Source organism: Theobroma cacao, chromosome 4, assembly GCF_000208745.1.
Source record: "Theobroma cacao cultivar B97-61/B2 chromosome 4, Criollo_cocoa_genome_V2, whole genome shotgun sequence".
Taxonomy (NCBI): Eukaryota; Viridiplantae; Streptophyta; class Magnoliopsida; order Malvales; family Malvaceae; genus Theobroma; species Theobroma cacao.
The window spans coordinates 19,547,797-19,570,440 of record NC_030853.1 but is presented as its reverse complement, the minus strand read 5'-3'; the positions used below and the strand labels follow the sequence as shown (position 1 = coordinate 19,570,440).

The 22,644-nt window shown below is 31.5% G+C and overlaps 1 protein-coding gene across 1 annotated transcript; it reads right to left on the bottom strand.

Annotated features, from left to right (window-relative positions):
• Positions 5,844-8,220, bottom strand: LOC18601873 (DELLA protein GAI). Its single transcript, XM_018119951.1, has one exon. It carries the CDS (start codon positions 7,986-7,988, stop codon positions 6,171-6,173), a length of 1,818 nt encoding a protein of 605 aa, XP_017975440.1. The 5' UTR covers positions 7,989-8,220; the 3' UTR covers positions 5,844-6,170.

Sequence of the window (22,644 nt, the reverse complement as noted above, 5' to 3'; positions counted from 1 at the left end):
TATATATATATATATGAGATACAAGTGTTGATGTGGCATGGTTTTAGTCAGCGACAAATGTTTAATTGCAATGATTATAAGCTTTCCAATAGTAAAGGATTTAGAATCTTCAAGGGGTGCTATCTAAACCCATGTCCTTTTAATAAAAAAAAAAAAGAGATTTGTTTTGAAAATTAGTGGAAGAAAGTGTTCTACTCACACTCATGGAAAAGGGAGATTTTTAAGTAGTAGTTGTTGAAAAGCCATAGCACTTGAATTTGCGGAGTGTAAAGAGGCTTTCATGCATTGAGGGGCCCCAATGTTCCTCAAAAGAAAAGGGGTTGAGTGCTTCTTGGTGGAAGCCGTCAAAATCAATGGAGCCACCAGTCAATTCCAACACCCCAACACCATAAAATTGTTTGCTGAGATTATTAGGGAGACAATGACCCCCTAGCCAATGTATTACTTGCTCTGTTGAATTAGATTACATACAAGAAAAACAAAACCCAAAAAAGAGTGTGTTGTTGGAAGCCAATGGTAATTGTCATTGAATCTCAGTCACACCTCCAACTCTAGTCAATCATCATCTTTTGGTGCTAATTAACCAAAGGCTTCAGATGCAAAAGTTTATCAAAATCGCCATTCCTTTTGTTGACTCGGTGGCTTCTTAATGCTATGAGCAATCAACCAATGATGACAGCTCCATTCACATCTTTTACTAGGACTCTTGTCTTCGGTGTCTATCTGTTTATATGCTCTGTATACGTACACATGCATTTGTATACATGTACGCACACAAAGAATATTGATTATTGCATTAAAAACTTAAATATATAATAATTTCTGTCAGGTAAAGTATATATGACGCAAAAAATAAAATTTTATTATGAGAAATGTTAATATTTGTGAAGAGAAAAATTGTAATTCATGAATTTTATTTTCTTAAATTTTTTAAAATAATATTTTAATTAATGATTAATCACTATCTGTAGACACACGTTAATTAGATTCATCTGTACATTAAAAAACTGTCAAACTATGACATGTGTGAATTTAACTTTACTTATAATATATATATATATATATATTATTTATGAATTTATGAATTTGAGTTACCTAAGAGTATGGATGAAAAGAAAAAGAAGGGCTGGAAAGCGTAGATTAAGAGTAGAATGGTCTAGCGTTTAGATTATATCTGCTTTGCCATGTCAACCTCCATCATTTTCTCTTTGCTCCATTTAGGTTTATTGGATTAATGGCAATAAAGTATCACCTATCCTATCATATTAAGGAGGCATGCTACATGGCGAAAGCTGTTAAATGCTATTAAAGCTTATAAGGTTGTCGGCTCCCTACAGCACTAATTTTACCAACAAGAGGCTGCAAATGTCCATAATGCAGGCCAAGGCCTGGCTGGAGGCACTAGAATTTAGATTCCACTGGTCAACTGCAGGATTCAGTCAATTAAAAGAAAATAAAATAAAATAAAATAAAAACCCCCTGAAGCCGTCCAGTTAATTAAAGTTGATTCAGATCCTGATGGAGAAGTTATTAACGTAGTGGATCTGGTCCTGGTGGAGACAATCTATCGTTTCCAATTGAGATTCAACTATTTGGTAAGGAGGTTGGATTTATGGGAGGGGAAGGACTACAGCTTTAATATAGATAACCAAAAGTTTTATCAGGTTACTATATGAAATGGGTTTGTTCATTGATGAAGTCTTGTCTCCATGGCAAGAAAAGCTCTTAGATTTATTAAGTTTTACGTTCAAATCCAATCAAGTGAGGACTTAATTCTATTTTTATGTTAATTTTATATCCAAAATTATTTGATTATAATTATAATTTCAGAAAGAGACAAAAATTAAAGTGAGCAAGTCCTAAAGGCTATACTCATTTTTTCTACAATTTTCCTTTAAGCTTAAAGACGAGTAACAATATCAAGACCTTCAACTGTTAATATTCATAATGAATGAAATCGGTTTTAATCCTTCACTTTGTCATTTTCCTTGGTTTATTTTCATGAAAGCTTTGGATCGTAGTCACAAAATTTTGTAGTTGAAACCAAAGGAGTGAGAATTGGAATCGTGTTCATATATATCATCATTTCATTTGATAGACTTAAGCAAATTAATCTCATTGTCAACTTATTATAATTGATTTGAAGTTATTGTTGAAAAAATTAAACAATCTTTTAATTTTCTTGTTGATTGCTGACAATATCTGATTTTGTTCTGTAGTCTATGAAAGCATAATGGATCCAATGTTGAGTAGGCTGACTAATTATGGCAGATAGGTAACCAAAGCCTATAGACAGTTGTGCTAGTTGTTAAGTTTTGCTGACAGTTATGCATGAGGCGTAATTTTGCTTTGTCCTGTAAATGCAAAAGCTTCATTATTTTTAGGCCATTGACATCAACAGGAAGTAAGGATCAATTTAAGTATGTGAATTAATTGAGTTCATTCTATCATTATAAAAATTAATGAATTAGGGTTGCTCATTTACACTTCTAGTTAATTACTAACAAATGGCCAAAAAATAAATTAATGATTAAGAGTATGTTTGGTTTAATTTTTTTTTAGTTTAAAAGCTATTATGAAACTCTTATAAAAAATAATAGTTTTTAAATTCAAGTTAAAACTATTTGATAAGCTATTTAGTAAAATAAATTATCTAAGCTCTAATTTTGGTAAAAATTACCATGAAAAGTATTCATATCATTTTCAATCACCTAATAAATCAATGCGGAACAAGTCTGTTTTGAATTTATATACCATTTTAGATGTTAAAATCAAATAAATTCGTAAAAAAGAGAACAACTCTCACACTTGTATATTTGTAATAGTATTAAGTTTTTGTTGATCTAGCCAACAATTGGACAATAACGCTTCAATTCCCCAAGAAAGAAAAGAAAAGAGGAAACGATGTATTTAATATTAAAATCTTTTTTGGTGAATAAGAGAGAAAATGTTTAAATAGTATTTGAATACAACTTTGAATTGTGGATTTTATTTTCTCTTAATCTTTATAAGAAAAAAAATCTTAGAATTTGCTATTTTGTTATTGAGTCTTTTATTTTTTTTCTAGGTAGTATTTGTAAAGAGAGGTAAAGGAGAAGGAGATCGCGATTTGTGTTGAAGAATGGTGATTTGTAGATAGAAGGAGAGGAGAGGGAGATTGATTGAGGGAGAAGAGTATTTCTTAAAAATTAACGTGTTTTTAAAAAAAAGAGAAGAAAAAACTCCAGAAGCTTTTCTTTAAGTTTTTTTTTTAAATTTTATTTTTTTAAAAAATAACTTTCTTTTAAAAATTTCTCAAAAATCTTGTTTAGCTTACTTCTGCTTTTAAGAAAAGTTAAGAAAAAAATAAAAGTCAAGCTAAATTAACACTAAGTAATGTCCCACTCTGAATTAACATATTTAGTTTTGGAGGCTTCCCCCTTATACTGGAAGAAGGTTAGTTCCAGCACTGATGCTTTTTCTCCTAAAGCAGAAGACTAGTTGTAACATTGGAGGCTCTCATCTAAGGCAAAAGCAAATTCATGTTAAGAAAATCGTGGACAATAAAGATTGGATATGTTCCCAGCTAATTTTGAGCAACAAGATTCCATGTTCGTTCCAACTAGGATGGTTTGAGCTCAGGTGATTTAGAAGTTGGGATGTAAATAAAATAATCAATATTTTAGAAACAAAAAAAAATGAATGGAACCTAATTCAGTTGATGCCCAGTTAACTTGTAAAGTTCCTACAATTTCTAATATAACAAAATTCTTAACGTCTAAGCCTTAATTAGCTAAAGAAGAAGGTATAGTGAGTGGGTAATGCCTGCAGAAAAAAATAAACTGATAAGACTTTAAGTGTACTAGTGGAAGAAATCTAAATCCCTAAAACCCAAACAATAAACAAATACGTAAACTACATTTATTTTTAAAAATTTTGATCGAAATTACACGAAAGTCCATTAGTTTTCAAAATTGACAGTCCATCCAAAACGTACAAACACCGTTAACAAAAATTATAAAAAAATCAAAATATTTTTTATTAATTTAAAAAATTATTATTATATTTTTAAAAATAAAAAAAATAAAGAGCACCGATCGATACTTCTCAACTCACCGAAAAAGGGGTGCACTGGCCGGTGCTCTCAAGGGAGGGGAGCACAATCGATGCTCCCCAAAGGAGGAGGAGAGCACCATAGATGGAAGTTGTTTTTTAATTAATAAAAATAATAAAATTTTATAATAATAAATATAAAATTTAATCAAGAAGAAAATTACTTTTTTTTCTTTATCACGTCACCATGTTGACGAAAATATTAACGATTGACTGACAACTGTCTAACGAAAAATATTTTTTTGAATGAAATATCGATTTCAAAAATTAACAGATTTTATTGTAATTTTGATTAAAATTTAAAAATAAAGATATTTTACCCTAAATAAACAGTAGCATATTTTGTTGTTGCTTTCTTAACGCCGTTGGTTCATTTCCGGTAAGTTTATCTGGTATTGTAGCAACCCTTTGTTTTTTTTTTTTTCCTTGTGAGGATTGCTCCAGCTGGATATCATTATTTATTAATCCAACAAAATTAAAGAAAAAAAAAAGGTTTTTGAGTTCCTGTAACAACATTCTCTCTTACTTTTCTGGGTTTTCTTCCTTTGTCATGTTTTTTTGTTTTCTCGAGGATACACAACAAAAGACCACTGCTGTACCAGTAGTCTAGTGCATTGATAGTTGTCGTTTCCAATTCCTACTGTTCCAAAAACTTTCAAACCCCAAAATGTTTAGTACCCTCAGAAGCAGTAATATCACTTTCAGCCTTTTGCACCGTGACTCACCTCCAAAACAGTCCAACTTATAGGCTACGGCTAAAGCTATTCCCTACCTATCTTTCATCACTGGATAAACCTTATCTTCTTTTTCTTTCTTTTATTTTTTATTTTTTCGTTTACTCTATCTGTTACTGCCCATCTTCAGAATAATTGAATGACAGATAACCTTAACACTATAACCTAATACCTTACCTCTATCTTCGGAATCGGATTGTAGATAGTCCAGGTTTTTCTTTACCTCTTTTTTGTAGGGCAATTCTGTTTTGTTGGACTAGATTCAAACCCACAATTTGGGACCAACCTTCCAACAAATTGAACTTCCCACCTTGAATGGTTGTTATTACAGACCCTCTGATCTCAAAACATTTTCAGTTGTGTCCTATTCATTTATTTGGTGCCATAGCGGCTAATGCTATCCAAGAATGCATGGTATTAAGTTAGTCACTTAAACTTGGCTTAATTGATATGTTTATTGTAAAATTACTTCCGAGTATAGAGAGAGGATAAGCAAGAGGCTTTGGATAGACAAAGGCTGCCAAAAACCAAATTCAATTAAAAATTGTGCATTTCCACCCATAAAAATTTGAAAGCGTGACAATTAACTTAAAAGGGAACTAATTGGCAATAAACACACCTTACCTAAAAATTGAAGACCCTATACATCAAGTAAAATAAGCACTGCTTTAGTTTAATCCTACTTATTTATCCCATAATTGGAGCCTAAAACCTCCAACTTGAAGTCTCAAGTGTAGATAAAGGAAATTAAGATTGACTTCCTCTTGTCAAGGCAAAAGAAAATTCAAAACTCGAGAAAGAGAACAAAGGTTTTATCAATCCCATGACGAGAGGAAGCTACGTACCAAAACATTGGTTAGCCGATGGCTAAAAAAGCGAACATGGTGGGAAGTTTGTTTCTTATATCATGCCTACATTTTTTTCTCAAAAACATCACCAAACGAGTCCAAATTTTGCAGGCCAGAGGGGGATGGAGCAATTTGCACACTATGCCACACCAACATAACTCTTTCTCGGTGAGAATCATGCCATACCCATTTATTTAGAAAATCTAAAACACAGAGAAAAAACTCAAAAGGGCAAAAAAGGTAGGCCTTATCATTTGATCCAACCTTGAAAGTTACAAAGGCTCCCATTAAAAAAAATCTACCCTAAGAAAACAAAAAAACCAAGAAAAAGACTAAAAGATTTGGCTACAAAGTGAAAAAAGAACTAGAATTACACACTTGGATTGGTTTTCATTTACCCTCGTTTCTCATTCAATCATACACTCGCAACTCAGTTAAAATATATCCCCAGTCTTTTTTCATTGGGATTCTTGAACTCAGTTCCGGAGTCAGCTCACTATCCTGACTCAGTGGTGGCGAGTTGCCAAGCCGAGGTGGCGATGAGCGGCCTTGTATGCCACCCAAGCATTAAACAACCATTATTCTCCTCCACCCTATACCCATCACCGCCAGCAAAGAGAGCCAACAACATGCTCGCTTGCTTATACGCGTTTGAACCCAAGTGAACCGGGCTGAAGCCAGCCGTTTCCATCCGAGTCCTCCACTGAGTCAGCGTCTCGTGTCGCTCAATTCGGTCCATCCCTTCACAGGCAACCACATTACAAATCTGCCTTCCCAAATATAACTCGGACATTACCAGGTCTTGACTCGGCGGCCCAACCCCGGAGCCTTCTAATGAGTCAAAAAGACTGGAATAGTAATGTAGAGCTTCAGTAAACCGGTCTAAGAAAAACGGACCGTTGTGATTAGCTTCTTGCTCCACAACCGTAAGAATTTTGGGCTTCAGTGCTTTGATCGAAGAAAGAACTTTTTCGATCCCGCCAGGTCGAGCTAGCAGGCGGTGAAGTTCGAAAACAGAATTCACCGCCACTGCCTCCACCTCGGGAGGGCGGATCTCGAGCATTTCAGGCTCAAGATCAGCCAAACTAGTGGCGACGAATCCCCTGAACTCAAATTCGACACCAATAGTATTAGCCAACTGAGCCAACTTCCAGCCCACCTGCTGCAAAGCATCACTATTATCCGGCTGAGGCGGGCCAATTCCCGTTAACCGAAAAGCTGGTGGCCCGCCTGGCCTCAATGCAAGAGCTTGCATCAAGGCTGGCCACTGCATCCCCTGTTTTAACCCGAAATCGATAACATGAACACTGTTCGCCGTTGCAAAAGCTTCCAGGATAGCTTGATTGGCTGTAAAATGAGCAAATTTCAAGTAGGGGCAAGTTTCGTAGAAGTGCATCTGCAGAATATCGGTGTAAGATGGGTCAAGGGAGTCTTGTGGGTAAATCCTGTAGATTCTACGCGCTAAGGCTTCAGCAAAATAGGTAGCAACTTTTCTCATGGCACCAGCTTGAGACGCGGCAAGTAAGCCTATATGCTTGACTAAAGCATCTGCTAGCTTGAGATTATCTTGTTGAACAGCTTCAGCGCAGGCCATCAAGGTGTGAACCAGTCGAACCCCAGTTTCCTGCGAGTCAATCAAAACAACGGGGCGAGTTGACTCAGTTACTGCACCCGAAACTCCAATTCCTTGTGGTGATGAAGAAGATGAACCATATCCAGTGGATCCAGATAAACCAACTGAAGTTTTCATTCGTTTCCGGGTACTTTCCGAATCTGATTCTGATTTTGGTGGCGGGTTAGCAGCAACCCCTGGAATTGCCCTGAGATCGTACTCGGAATCATCATTATAAACCTGAGATTGATTGCTGCTGACAAGTTGTTGTTGACGTTGTGGTTTTGAAGGATCCTGATTAATCTGACCAAGGATGGAAGAATTGGAATCCGAGTTCGCCAAAACAGGATCAAGATTTACTGCTGCTGGATTGTTTAACTCAGTCAACATGCTTTGAACCCAACCAGAAAGATCGGAAGGATTGTAATGAATAGTGTCACAAGAAAGATGTGAAATCCCATCTTCCTGAGCAGTTCCCATAACCATCTCCAACTGTTCCAATTTCTGAGCAACATCGGCCATGTCTGAATACCGAACTTTGTAACCCAGAACGGCCAACAGCTCGTCCATCCCGCCGGCCTCTTGCTCTTCTTCCCATAACTTTTCTTTGTTTGGATTACCAATGGTTGAACTCTCAGATTTTGAGCCACTCCCACTGCCATAGCTAGTGGCTCCACAGATTTCCTGGCGTTCTCTCTTCATTTGTTTGGAGAGTATGGAATGAACACAAAAAAAAAAAATCAAGGCTAGAATTTGTTCATGTCAGTGAATTGGGTTTCGTTTTCTTGTAATTGAAGCTCAACTTTTTGGATTAAAAAAGGATTGAAGAGAAAACAGAAAAGGGGGAAGTGGGATCTGGGTGGGCGGTCTAATGGAGGAAACAGGAGAGGACTAGGAGAAGAAGAGATAAGGAACAACGGAGGCCATAATAATGGGATTTTTTTTTTACTTTTTATGTTTTAAACGGGTTTTTTTATAAAGAAAAAAATAAATCATATTAAAAATTGCACATCGATTTAATTAGTTAAATTGTCCCTTTAAAAGTTGATGATTTTGAGCCCAAACTTAGTTAAGAATTACTTTATCCCCTATAAATTAACAAGAAAATATTTATAAAAAAAGATTTTGTAAACTACATGTGATTTTTTGAATTGAGTAACAATAATGCATTAAATGTAAAATTGAAAATAATATTTTTAACTTATAATTATGGGTTTTGCTAACAAATGTTTTTAAGGGCCTTCTTTAAAGTTAAGAAATAATATTCTCATATTAAATACAATAATTGATGATTCTAATATATTAAAAAAAGAGATATTTACTCAATATAATAAATTTGGAGAAGGATTTTCAATGAAAATATTGAAATAGCAGAGAAAAAAAAAACAAAGAGCCGTAGCAGCACCGCAATGTTAAAAAGGATGGGTTGAATTGAAGGGATATTTTTATAGTGTACACTGTACAGCTCGCGTACACCAATGCAATGAACTAAACGCTCCATAGTCTATATACATATTTGATAACCAGCTGCTCGTACGCTTAGATCAATTACTTATATATTTGGGTTTTGCAGTTGTGGGCTCCACTTGTTTATTCCCATTCTTTTCCATTCATCTTCCGCTTGCTCGTGTCGTACACGCTCTTCTCCATCGACAATTCCAAAAAGAAAAGGGTATATGCCACTTGTTTTAATTTAATTTATTGCTATGCAAGCCAATATCTATTTTAATTTGAAAATGAAAAATAATCTATTTATCCCGAATATTGTATAACTAAAATATTTCTACTTTAAATAATGATTTGAAGAGTAAAATAACGAAGAAAATGTGTTCAATTTAAAAGGTACAATATACAACTTAATCTGAACAACATGTACGCCTTTTCGAAGCTTACATCCTTTATGATTACAAGACCAAAGTACATTCTATCAAAAAAAAAAAAAAAAAAAAAAAGAAAAGAGGTACATGCATTTGATCGGCAATTTCTTTGAAACTTTAACAAGTAATACTGTGGAATTTTTTGTGATTGATTATTAGCATCACCTATTACTACTCATCTTGAATTTATTTGTATTTTTCATTTGAAATTTATTTTGAAAGGTAATTGCACATAGCTTTTATGGGCTTTCTAATTTATTACTCAACTTCAAGAGATAATTTTTAGTCTATAATACCTTTTAAACTACTTCACTCATTTATTCAAGTTTTTTATGAATATACTATATTAGTTTTGATTTTTCTAAACATCCGAATAATGCAAATAAACAAATATCCAACTCATTTATATTTTTTAAGTAGTTTTTATTGAAATTTTAAGATGAACATTCAATTTAAACTAATCTGTGGTAATAGGTAGAGTAGTCCTTACTATAAGTAATAGATGTGAGATTTTATTATCACTATTGTAACACTCTCTTTCACATATACAAACAATAGACCTAATACATGATAATTCATTATTAGTGCACAATAACATGGACAACACAAACTCTAATATCATGTTGAATATTTATTGATAATAAGTGGAATAATTTTTATTATAGGTAACAACTATGGATTTTATTATTGTCATTCTAATACTCTTATTCACATGTAAAAACAAGTGAACTTAATACATGACAGCTCATTGCGAACAACATAATAACAAAGGATAACACCTACTCTGATATTATATTAAAATTTTAAGATGAATGTTTAACGTAAAACTAATTAACCGTAAATGAAATAAATCTTATTAAAAACGATAGATATGTAATTTTATTATCACTATTCTAATAGTATTGACAACGTTTCACAATAAACAAAAGCATATATAAGGTTTAACTAAAGTTTGGTTGAAATTTGCTAATCTGATTATATATTTATCCTAACAACCAAATAAAATGGCTTACTTATCACAAGTTTAAAGTGAGTCAATCTTAATAATTTTGAAAACGAATAAGATTGTAGAGAATCAAAATAGCAAGTCGTAGTCTTACTTGGCTAGTACCAATTTTCATCGGAAAAAGTACAAAAAAAAAAAAAAAACAGTTCACGGACCAATAAATTAACAATGCCGGAAAAGTGTTGCACACGCTCCCTTCAGTCGAGTGAGCAAGTCGTTTTCACTCCCTACACGGCCACATGAGAGGAAATGCAGTCAACTTTAGCTCAAACATATATCTAGCGCGAATGTACACCACGTCCCAAAATCAAGCAAAGCTTAGCGTCCATTATAAAGCCACATGGCGAATCATTTTCGCGCGTGGATTCCACCTATGCGGAATCGATTTGATGGTCTTCTCAGTGGGCCCCATCAAAATGGAGAAAGTTTAGATCAAAGGAGAAGGGGATTCAGACGTCGACATCGACTTTAGGACCATCGAACACGTGGGGCCCACTCGAACACATTGCCTTTTTTTTTTTTAACTGAGTTTCAAAGAAAAATTAACTTTTTTTTTGTAAAAAATAAATAATTTAGAATCACAAAATTGAGACATCGAAGTTTCATATTGGTCCAACCACCCCATGCTTCTGCCGCGTTGCACTCATATAGGAATTTGGTTGGAATTAACTAATAAGTTCGTGAGACATTGATTTTCATGTGCAAAAAGTTTTTGCAAGAGCTTTGATATTGTTCTGGCTTTCTCCTCATTCAATTCAAAGCTGTTGCAAGTTATTATTAGTCTTCACATTATAAATTTTAGTTTCTGTTAAATATAATTGGGATTAAAGAAAATAAGCAACAGAAGTGCTTTGGGCTATGATTAGTGGATGCTTGGTTGTCGTCACATGGTTTGTTCTTTCTTTCTTTTTCTTTAGAATGATTGGAGAAAGACTGGAAATCGTTTTGATTATAAGCTGCTGATTGGTGATAATAGAGGGAGTTACATTGACGGGAAATTATACTATTATTTATCGTCTTCTTTTTTTCAGTATTGAACTCTTCTACTTGGTTTTTGGATAAATGGTGAAATGAGATGATATTCTCTTATTATCATAATTGTTCAGGAGGAATACTTATGGTGTATTTTCTTTCCTTACCAGTTGAACTTACTCCGTGTGAGTGATATTTGATTCTACTTTTGCCATTAGTTATCAAGCTTGTGACCTTCTTTGCTATTAACATGGTTAGATTTTGATAAAATTAGGTATAGATTATGATTAGCCTCTCAGTAACAATTGAAGCTTGTTTTAGAGATTGTAACCCTTTTTAGAAGAGTAATTTTGTCCTCCTCCTATTAGATTTTCTCAATTATAGACTTATATTAGTTATATTTATTTTGTCTTTTATAAAATAGGCTAAGGTTATTTGACCTTGATAAAGTGACAATTAATCATATCCTATAATCAAATCTATTTATTCATGTATGTAATCAATAATGATACATGAATCTACTGATTCATGAATACAATAATGATACATGAATCTACTAATTCATATATGCAGTAATGATATATGAATACAATAAATGTGAACTTAATGTGTAGGCCTACTTAGGAACCCTTATCCTATGGTGGGTGAGACTAGGGATTCACTATATAAAGAAAGGTTAGGTCCCCTCTCTTGTCTAAGCAAAAACATAAAGATATCACTCATTGGAAAGTTACAAAGAAAATGAGAGGAAGATCCTAGTGCATTAAAGACCAACAGTCAATTTGGTCAATATTGTTTCTGCTATTAAATCATGGATCAGAAATCATGTACGCTTTGTGTTCTAAATTCTTATTATGGTAGATCATGGATTAGTATAATCTTATTTATACATAAAGTTTTTATCAATTGGTATCAAAGCTTACTATAGTTTGAATTTAAGATCTGATCAAACATTAATTTATGTGATTTAGCATAAATTTTAAATGTTTAAGCTCATATCTTGAAATTTTTGGCTATTCACATGCATTCTCCTAAATCTACATTTTGGGTTATTTTTCTTAATTTGATGCTTTTTTAGTATTTATTTTTATGTGCATATAAATGATTATTCTAGATATTTTGGTGAGATATTTCTGGAATATATATGACAAAAAAATAATATGCATATGTTTGAGTTGAAAGTAGTATATACTCTTCTTAAATATTTATGTGTTCTCAAGATAAAGTTATAGAGTACAAAATTAAATAACTAAAACCATATAAAGTGATATTTTTCAATTTTTCAATGCAATAACTTTATTTGTGACATAGATGAAAGATTTAATAATTGAATATCTTATATGGTTTTGTAACAATTGTAGATATGATTTTTAGAGTATAATGCCCCATACTCATTAAAATCTTGATAAAGTAAATAAGATCATATCATAAATTATATGGGTAATATAAAGAATATCCTATTATGGGAGAAGTTTCATTTATACTACTTAATTCGTAGTCACTAAAATATCTAATTGGCTAATGTTGTGGAATTATCGTTCTATATGTTTTATTGATGTCTCTGATTTTAATATATGTTCATTCACCTGAAAGTGGTGTTTTTATATTAAAAATAAAAAGTAGCACACAAAAGCATTTGTGTATGGTGATTGGCTAGTCCTAGTAATACATTCACCTAAAGGTGGTAAGTTACAAAGGCTGTGTTATATTCTCGTGACTGTTTTTATGTGAAAGAATTCTTAATTACATGTCATGCATTCAGCCTAAAGGTATTTACATGATGATGTGCCTGGACTCTTTGGTTATACTTATTATGATTTTGGAGTATTTTGATTACCCTATTTATTCTAACTAAGTTGCATTTTTTAAATTTTCAATCACATTTTCTATCAATAACAATTTAGCCATTACTGAAAGCACTATGGAGCAAAAGAAAGCTTTTAAGGTTTGGGGAAAATCCAATAAGTTTTGTTTGTTTGTCATTAAAAAGTCAATTCCTGAACACCTACATAATGGACTTCCTACTACGACCAATGCAAGAGAGTTTTTTGCTACAATAGCTTGAAGATATAGAGTGTCATCAAATGCTGAAATTAGTACTCTTCTAAAGGGATTGTATTTCATGATATATGATAGGATAGGAGGACCTAGGGAATACATCATTAAGATGGTCCATTATCAAACTAAACTAAAAGCCCTTGATATTTCTATTGCCGATACTTGTATTGTTCATCAAGCTTTGAACACCCTTCCTTTTGAATTTAGGTACATAATGGCTGCTTGCAACTCACAAGATGAGGCTTGAAACATTAATGATCTCATCACAAGATGTGTTACTGAGGAAAAAAAAATCGAAAAGATCAACAATACTCTTCTTGTTACCAAGGCTCATCACAAGAAAGGTAAGAAACCAAATCCTAATACTCCTAGAGAAGTTCAAGATAAAAAGATAGAACATGGTCAATCTGTCAGTGTGAAAGGTCCTAAAATTATTATTAAAAAAAAATTTAAGTGCTTCTTTTGCAAGAAAAAGAGGCATAAAAAACAAAATTGTCTCAAATATAAGGCTTGGTTAGAGAAGCGTGAATGTGCAGGTAACTCATTGTCTTTCATTGCTTATGAATCTAATTTACTTGAAGCCCCATCTAGTTCTTGGTGGCTTGACAGTGGTGTAAATAACCATGTAGCTTTTACCTTATAAGAGTTCATAAACAAGAGGAAGCCAAATCAATATGAGTCCAAAGTCACGGTTGGCAATAATAAGGAGGCAAAAGTTGAATTTGTAGGAACAGTTTGCTTAAATTTAAGTACTGAAAATAGACTCTTGTTAGAAAATACTTTCTATATACCATCATTTAGACGAAATTTAGTTTCTATTTCTGTTTCTGTTTTAGATACTACTAGTTATGCCTTTGATATTAAGGATTCAATTGTTAAAATAAGTTTTGATTCAAAAGATATTGGCATGTGTTCTTTAACTCAGGGATTATATATATTGTGTTTGTCTCATACTAATATTTATGCCACCATATAAGTTGTTGAAAGAGTTGCTAAAAAGCATCACATAAAGGAAACATCATCCATGTTGTGCATAAAAGGCTTGGCCACATTTCCAAAGAGAGAGTAGAAAGGTTGATAAAGGATATCATCCTGCCTACTATTATTTCTGATGACTTGGAGATAAGTGTTGATTGCTGCAAGGGCAAAATGACCAGAACAAAAGGAAATGGGCCAAATAGAAGTTTTGATTTATTATAACTTATTCACACTGACATAAATGGACCATATACCCATACTATTCTCAATTGTAGATATTTTGTGACAGTCATTGATGATTTTTCTCAATATGGTTATATGTTCTTAATTAAAGAAAAGTCTGAAGCTCTTGATATATTTAAGATCTTTAAGACTGAAGTTAAGAAATAATTGAGAAAAATCATTAAGGTTGTCAAGTCTAATAGGGTTGGTGAAAATTGTGGTAGACATAACACATTTGAATAGCAAAAGGGACCATTTGCCAAATTTTTAGAAAGTTGTGGGATAGTGCCCCAATACATTATGCTTGATATTCCTAAACAAAATGGTATGGTTGAAAGGCGAAATCGCACCTTAAAGGATATGATGGGAAGTATGATGAGTGGGTTCATTTACCAGAATTTTTATAGGGGGAAGTAATTAAAATAGCCTTACATATCTTAAATAGAGTTCCTACCAAGTTTGTGCCCAAAACCTCTTATGAGTTGTGAACAGAACAAAAATCAAGTCTCAATCACTTATGTGTTTGGGGATGTCCTTCAGAAGTGCACCTTTATAGCCTTATTGATAATAAGATACAATATCGATCCACTCGTTATTTCATAGGGTACCTAGATTATTCCATGGGCTATAGATTTTATAGCTCCAATGGAAGTGGTAAAATTATTGAGGCAAAAATAGCTAAGTTTTTAGAACTAGATGTGGCTTATACTAGTTGCTTTGAAATTAAAGATAAAGAACAACATATTTAGATAGTAAGAATTTCTACATCTATACAGAAAGACACTGTTATGGAAATAAAAAGGAACAAGAACTAGTGCAACTAGTTCTTGATGAAGTTCCTCAAAATCAATATCTAGTAGAAGGATAACAAAGAAGTTCTACTAGGAATAGGAGGCTTGTTATTTCTTTAGACATATATGAATTATACCTTGGAAGAGGTGACTATGATATTGGTCATGTAATTGATCCCGTAAATTTTTTAGAAGCTATTTCTAGTGCTCAATCAGATCTGTGGTGGGATGCAATAAGGGATGAGATCCAATCTATGTCACATAATAATGTCTGGGAACTTGTTGAGCTACCAGAAGGTTGCAAACCCATAGGTTGTAAATCGATATACAAAACCAAGAAAGATTTCAAAGGAAAGATTGAGGGGTTTAAAGCCAGATTGGTTACTAAAGGTTTCACACAAAAGGAAGGCACTGATTACAATGAAACTTTTTCTCTTGTATCATCTAAGGATGCCTTTAGGATTATTATGGCACTAGTGGCTTATTATGATTTAGAGCTACACCAAATGGATGTTAAGGCTGCCTTTTTGAATAGGAATCTTGTTGAAGTAGTCTATATGTTGCAACCTAAGGGGTTTAAAGAAGAAAGAAAAGATCACCTTGTGTGTAGACTCAAAAAGTTTGTTTATAAGTTCTAACAAGTTTCTCATCAATGGTATCTTAAATTTGATGAAGTAGTCACCTCTTTGGTTTCTGTTGAGAACAAGGTAGACAAATGCATATATTTCAAGATTAGTGGGAGCAAATTTATCTTTCTTATCTTGTATATTGATGATATCTTGCTCGTAAGTAGTGATTTAAGGATGCTGCAAGAAACTAAGAAATTATTGACCAAGCAATTTGACATGAAAGATTTTGGGGAAGCATCTTATGTTCTTGGAATTGCAATACATAGGGATAGATCTCGTCACTTGTTGGGACTCTCTCAAAGTGCATATATGGATCGAGTATTAAAAAGATTTTTTATGCTTGATTATAAAAATGGAGCTGTGCCAATTGTTAAAGGTGATAAATTGAGCTTGGTACAATGTCCGAAAAATTATGTTGAGAGGGAATCAATGAAAGCAATACCATATGCTAGTGCAATAGGAAGCCTGATGTATGCTCAAGTATGCACAAGATCGAACATTGCTTTTGCAGTAGGTCTTTTGGGTAGATACTTGTCTAATCCTGGTAAAAATCATTGGGAAGCAATAAAGAAAGTGATGAGATATTTGAAGAGAACCAAGTAGGGATGTAAATGGGTAGTTAATAATCGGTTACCTACAGGTATTCCATCCGATAAAATAGGGTTCGGATACTCCATAATTGGTTACGAGGCAGATTCAAGTAGTTCTTTTAATACTCGACTCGGGTTTGGTTATCACCCTTAAGGTACTTGACACCTGAACCCAATTATATTTATTTTGGGTTTCGGGTACCCAATACCCCGTTTAGAATCCGATTATGGTTATAGTACTTATAAAATTTTTATATTAGTTGAATTTGTAAACTAACAAATGTAAAATTAATTTATATAACTTATAATGCAAACTTAAATATATAAAAAATTTATATTAGTTGAACTTGTAAACTAATAAATGTAAAATTAATTTATGTTACTTAAAGTATGATGCAAACTTAAATATATAAAATTTTTATATTAGTTGAACTTGTAAACTAACAAATGTAAAATTAATTTGTATTACTTGAACTATGATGGAAACTTAAATATATAATATTTTTATATTAGTTGAACTTGTAAACTAACCAATGTAAAATTAATTTATATTACTTGAACTGTAATGTAAACTTAAATATATAAAATTTTTATAGTAGTTGAACTTTTAAATGAACAAATGTAAAATTAATTTATATTACTTGAACTATGATGCAAACTTAAATATATAAAATTTTTATATTAGTTGAACTTGTAAACTAACAAATGTATAATTAATTTATATTACTTGAACTAAGATACAATCTTAAAAGTATAAAATTTTAATATCAGTTGAATTTGTAAACTAATAATTGTAAAATTAATTTATATTACTTGAACTATGATGCAAACTTAAATAGGTAAAATTTTTATATTAGTTGAACTTTTAAACTAAAAAATGTAAAATTAATTTATATTACTTGAACTATGATGCAAATTTAAATATATAAAATTTTTATACTAGTTAAACTTATAAACAAAAAAATGTAAAATTAATTTATATTGCTTGAACTATTATGCAAACTTAAATATATAAAATTTTTATATTAGTTGAACTTATAAACTAACAAATGTAAAATTAATTTATATTATTTTAACTATGATGTAAACTTAATAACATATCGTTGTTTTGTTTAATTAACACTTTAACCTTTCGGAAGCAACATATAATATTTTTCCTAAATTTATGTTTAATTTTTCTTGAAGTAACTTTAATTATTATTTCAACTAATTTAATTTGATTTGATACCTTATATCTATTTTCTCCCCACTTATTACTTTTCTACCTTATATTAATAATGACTAGATAATCATATAAGATATAAAAATTTTACATTATATCTAATTTCTTAATTTTTCATTTAAGACAATATAAGATAACACTAGAAATAGATATAAGATAACATAATGTAATAAAGACTAGATAATACCCTATTTCAAGTCCAAAAAAAAAAAACCCTATTTCATTGTATTGTTGTTGATTTTAATTGTGGAATAGTTTTTAATTGTTAGTTAATTATATATGAATTAATGTAAAACATTTTTTATTTGCATTTTAGGTTTCAGGTTTGGGTTATTAAACAGGTATTCGAATACTAAAAATTTACTTTGAATAATCAGATAATTAAGGGATTCGGATAATTAACGGTTCTAATAGGATTCGATTTTGAGTAGTATTTTTTAATTTTATTTTGGTTTTTATAGGGTTTGGGTACTTTAGTATTTAAACGGTTTCGGGGTCGGGTACCTCAAAAATAACGAGTACCCTACTCGTTTACATCTCTAGAACCAAGGATTATATGCTAGTTTATCAAAAGGTTGAAGATCTTAAGTTGGTGGGTTATATGGATCCAGACTTTGCTAGCTATACAAATGATAGGAAATCCACATCATAATACATTTTTGTGTTAGCAGGTGATGCAATATCTTGGAAAATTGTAAAACAAACACTAGTGACCTCATCCACTATGCAAGCAGAATTTGTGGTATGTTATGGAGCAGCTACACAAGCAGTTTGGTTAAGAAATCTCATCAAGGAATTATCGATAGTTAACTCTATTGCTAGACTCATACAAGTATACTATGATAATTCTGCAGCAATTATGTTCACTGACAATAATATAAATATCACAAGGGCCAAGCACATAGAGATAAAATATTTGATAGTTAAAGAACTTGAGAAAAATGGTGACATTGTTGTTGAGCATATTTAAACTAATGCCATGATCGTTGATCCACTAACCAAAGGATTGCACCCTATCACTTTCAAGAAATATGCTCATGATGATATGGGTGTTTTGGAGTCTTTTGATGTACTTAGTTAGTGGAAGGATTTGATATTATTTTATTAGCTTTTGTTTAGCACATTCATAATATTGATAATGTATTTGAATTTATTTTAATAATTATTCCAATGATATTCAATCATACAGATTTTTTGTATACATACATACTTGCAAGTATTAAAACTTAAAATATGTGTCAATTTTAAGCATAGGTTGGGGCATAAATTTACAGCCTTGAAAGTATATCTTTGACACATAAAATAATTTCAAGATATGCAAAACAGACATACAGGTTTACTAAATAAACCAAAAGTATTTCTCTTGCATGCATTAGCTGTATAAAGAAGAGAATAAAGTGACTGACACACAAATACAACACATGAATATAGATCATTAAGAACGTATTGTTATTTGTTGCTACACTACCACATTTACTTCATGTCAATAAGATTCAGTAACATATGTGATTATAGTTAGTGCTATATCTTAATAGAAGTAGTTACTGCTATTTTTCTATATCATAAATCTTATTGGACAGAAGGATTATTGAAGTATGTCTCAAGACCAATTATTTTTTAAATTGAGCTCATAAAGTTTTAAGTTGTCTTAGCCTATATATGAGTCATTTTCAAAAAAAGTGTTTTGAAAATTTAAAAATTTTAATAATGTAGTCCAAGTGGGAGATTATTAGATTTTCTTAATTATGGACTTACATTATTCATATTTATTTTGCCTTTTATAAAATAATCTAAGGTTATTTGGTCTTGATAAAGTGACAATTAATTATATCCTCTAATTGGATCTACTTATTCATACTTGTAATCAATAATGATATATGAATCTACTGATTCATGTATGCAGTAATGATACATGAATATAATAAATGTGGACTTAATGTGTAGGTCTATTTAGGAGCCTTACATCTTATGATGGGTGGGACTAGGGATTCACTATTTAAAGAAAGGCTCGGTCCCCTCTCCTGTCTAAGCAAAAATATAAAGATCTCACCCATTAGAGAGTTACAAAGAAAAGGAGAGGAAGATTCTAGTGCACTAAAGACCAGTAGTCAATCTGATAAATATTGTTTTGGTTGTTAAACCATGGATCAAAAATTAGGTACGCTTTGTGTTTTAAATTCTTATTATGGTAGATCTTGGATTAGTATAATCTTATTTATACATAAAATTTTTATCACCTCTAACTTCCTCATGTGTAAAAAATTAAAAAAGAAAGATATCAATGTGGTTTGTGTAATAAGCTCCTATGAAGGCCTACTCCTCACAATTTTTTTTTAAAGCAAACTATGTATATTCATTCCTTCAAGATGTACAGAAATGCTCCCATAAATATTTTCCCTAAATCAAATAAATACTTATTTTAGCAAGACAACACTCTCATATTGTTTATTTTAATCCATTTTAGCATTGCTTTTGCAAAGTCTAGGAGATATTAATAGCATTATTTAGAATTAAATTACTACTCTATTGAAAATTTTCACTTCTAATAAATTTTTAAAGAAAAAAAAGAAGAAGAAGAGGGAGATCACATATCCAATTTGAATATACATGTCTCCAACATGAGAAAAGATATTGCTCATAAAGCAAGCAAGAAAGTAGAGCAGGAGATTGTTATCCATCTTCATCTTAATCTTTAAGTTATAAAGAGAGAACTGTATGCAAACTATGGCAAAACTATTAGATATAATTCGGCCACCACAACTAATGATATATCCCCTCACAAGAAAGTTGCCATGTCTAACTTTGGTTACATCAAACAACCATCTGCTGCCCTAGCTCTATCTTTTCTTGCATCCCTAGTCCTAGCCAGGCCAGCCCCACTATAAACTAAATTTGCTTCAACAATTGATGGTAGTCCAAGCTATCCTTTTACTCAAATCCACCCCATCCTATGAGCCCTCAAATTCTTTGCCAAACATATATAAAACTATTATATATGTTTTGCAATTGAATTCAATCAATAAAAGTCTAAAAGCAATAGTGATTTTAATTGCTCTTACCATGCACATGCTATTTTCAAAATTATGTGCACAATATTTTTATATGGAATCAAATGTGAGTTGGTACAAGTCAACGAGGCATTGCCTTAATGACAAAAAAGAACTCCTGAAACTTTTACTTCTCAAGTTCAAGTCCAAACATGTATGAGTTTTGTCTAATTTTATATTGATTTTGTTGGTTTATTTAGTTTTCATTTAGTTGATATTTTTACTTTTTGTATTTTTTTGCATAAAATAAAAAACATAAATCAAAAATAAAAAAAAATCAATCAAACATAGTTTTATTTTGTTTTTCTTTAGAATTCAATAGTTATGTCATATATATAGTGCATGCGTGCGTGTGTACACATGCGCATACCTGTGTTTATTAAATATAGATCAGATCGTTCAAGTTTTGACATTGTTTGAAGAAATTTGGAAGGTAATTTTCTTGTTATTTTCTCTAGCTCTGTTGTGTGACGAATTCTGGTTATACTAAGTTTTATGCCATTAAAGTTGCACTCGAGATATTCAATGATTCATCTCGGCTAGAAAAGAAAATCTTAATAATTAAATCAAACTCAACGGTTACTATATATATATATATATATAATCCTTGCAAAAGACCGTGGAAGTTGTGAAAACTTTTTCAGCATATGATATTGATATGAAGCGTAATGTCACCAGAGGTGTCTTCTTCTGGAATATATACAGAGAAGCTAACTATTGTGCGGACTTTATTTTGCCAAAAGAGGGGTGGACAAGAATGATATGTGTATTGCGTGGTATTGACTTTAGTGTTGTATTGTTTATATTTGTGATTTCGATCGTGGCAGTGAAGGGATCTTAAATTAAGTTATGTTTAGGTGTGGTGTATGGTGTTTTATAATATTAGTATTGTGGTGTTGAATTTGCAACGGAGAGGGTAATAAATATATGTAACGAGATTAGCGTTCCACTATTTTAACTTTTGTACCGCTTGTAATATATTTTTAATAATAACTTTTATGACTTAACAAAAAAGGAATAAGAATTACAATGTCTTCTTATATATGTAATTTCATGAAAAGAAAATGTGTGCTAAACTATATATATATATATATATATCTCTATATATCAATAAAACTATGCATCTTTTTTACCAAGTACGAAGAACACTATATATTATTCTCTTCATACAAAGCTTCATGGTACGTGTGAGATAATGGTTCAAACTTGACCTTACGTTCAAAGTTCAAATCTGTTCACCAGGCACCAGCTCCTTCTAACTCGTCATATGTAAAAATAATTAAAAGAAAGACACTTATTTTTTGAGGTTTTTTTGTCTATTTTGAATCTAGCAATAAGAAAAATAATCCATATGAAGAGGACAGTGCATCTTCCATGAGTCATATAAATATTGTCCACCATGTAAATTAAAGAAGCAGAAAGAATAATTTTGGTAACCATGAGCAACACTCAGCGAGAAATCCCAAAAAAGAAAATCAGAAAATTTAGGAGTATCAAATCTAGAAAATAATTGCTTGCACATTTAGCCTTGGTAATGGTGGATTAGTACTGAATGATTATCTTCCCAAGGAAAGCTTTGCAATTTGAATGTTTAATCGAACACTCATAGGTTGGTGATTTTAGAAATCCATGAAACTAACGTGGATACGAAGCTTACTGGACTTTTCGGGAAAGATAAACAAAAAGGTAATAAATACCTACTCCAAACTTCAAAAATTCTTTATATTATAAAATTTCTAGACAAGAATGTCAATTTTGTCCAAAAATTAAAAGAATTCTTTATCTGAAATTTAAAACATATAAGTGAGTATAATAATCAAATATAAAATTAAAAAAATTACATCTGGTTTTATAATTAAACGAGTAAATTTTAAATGATAAAATTCGTCACTACATATAAAAATAACAATATCACGTGAAAATTCATCGGAATTCAGATACACAAAGAGAATCTCTCTCTTCCCTG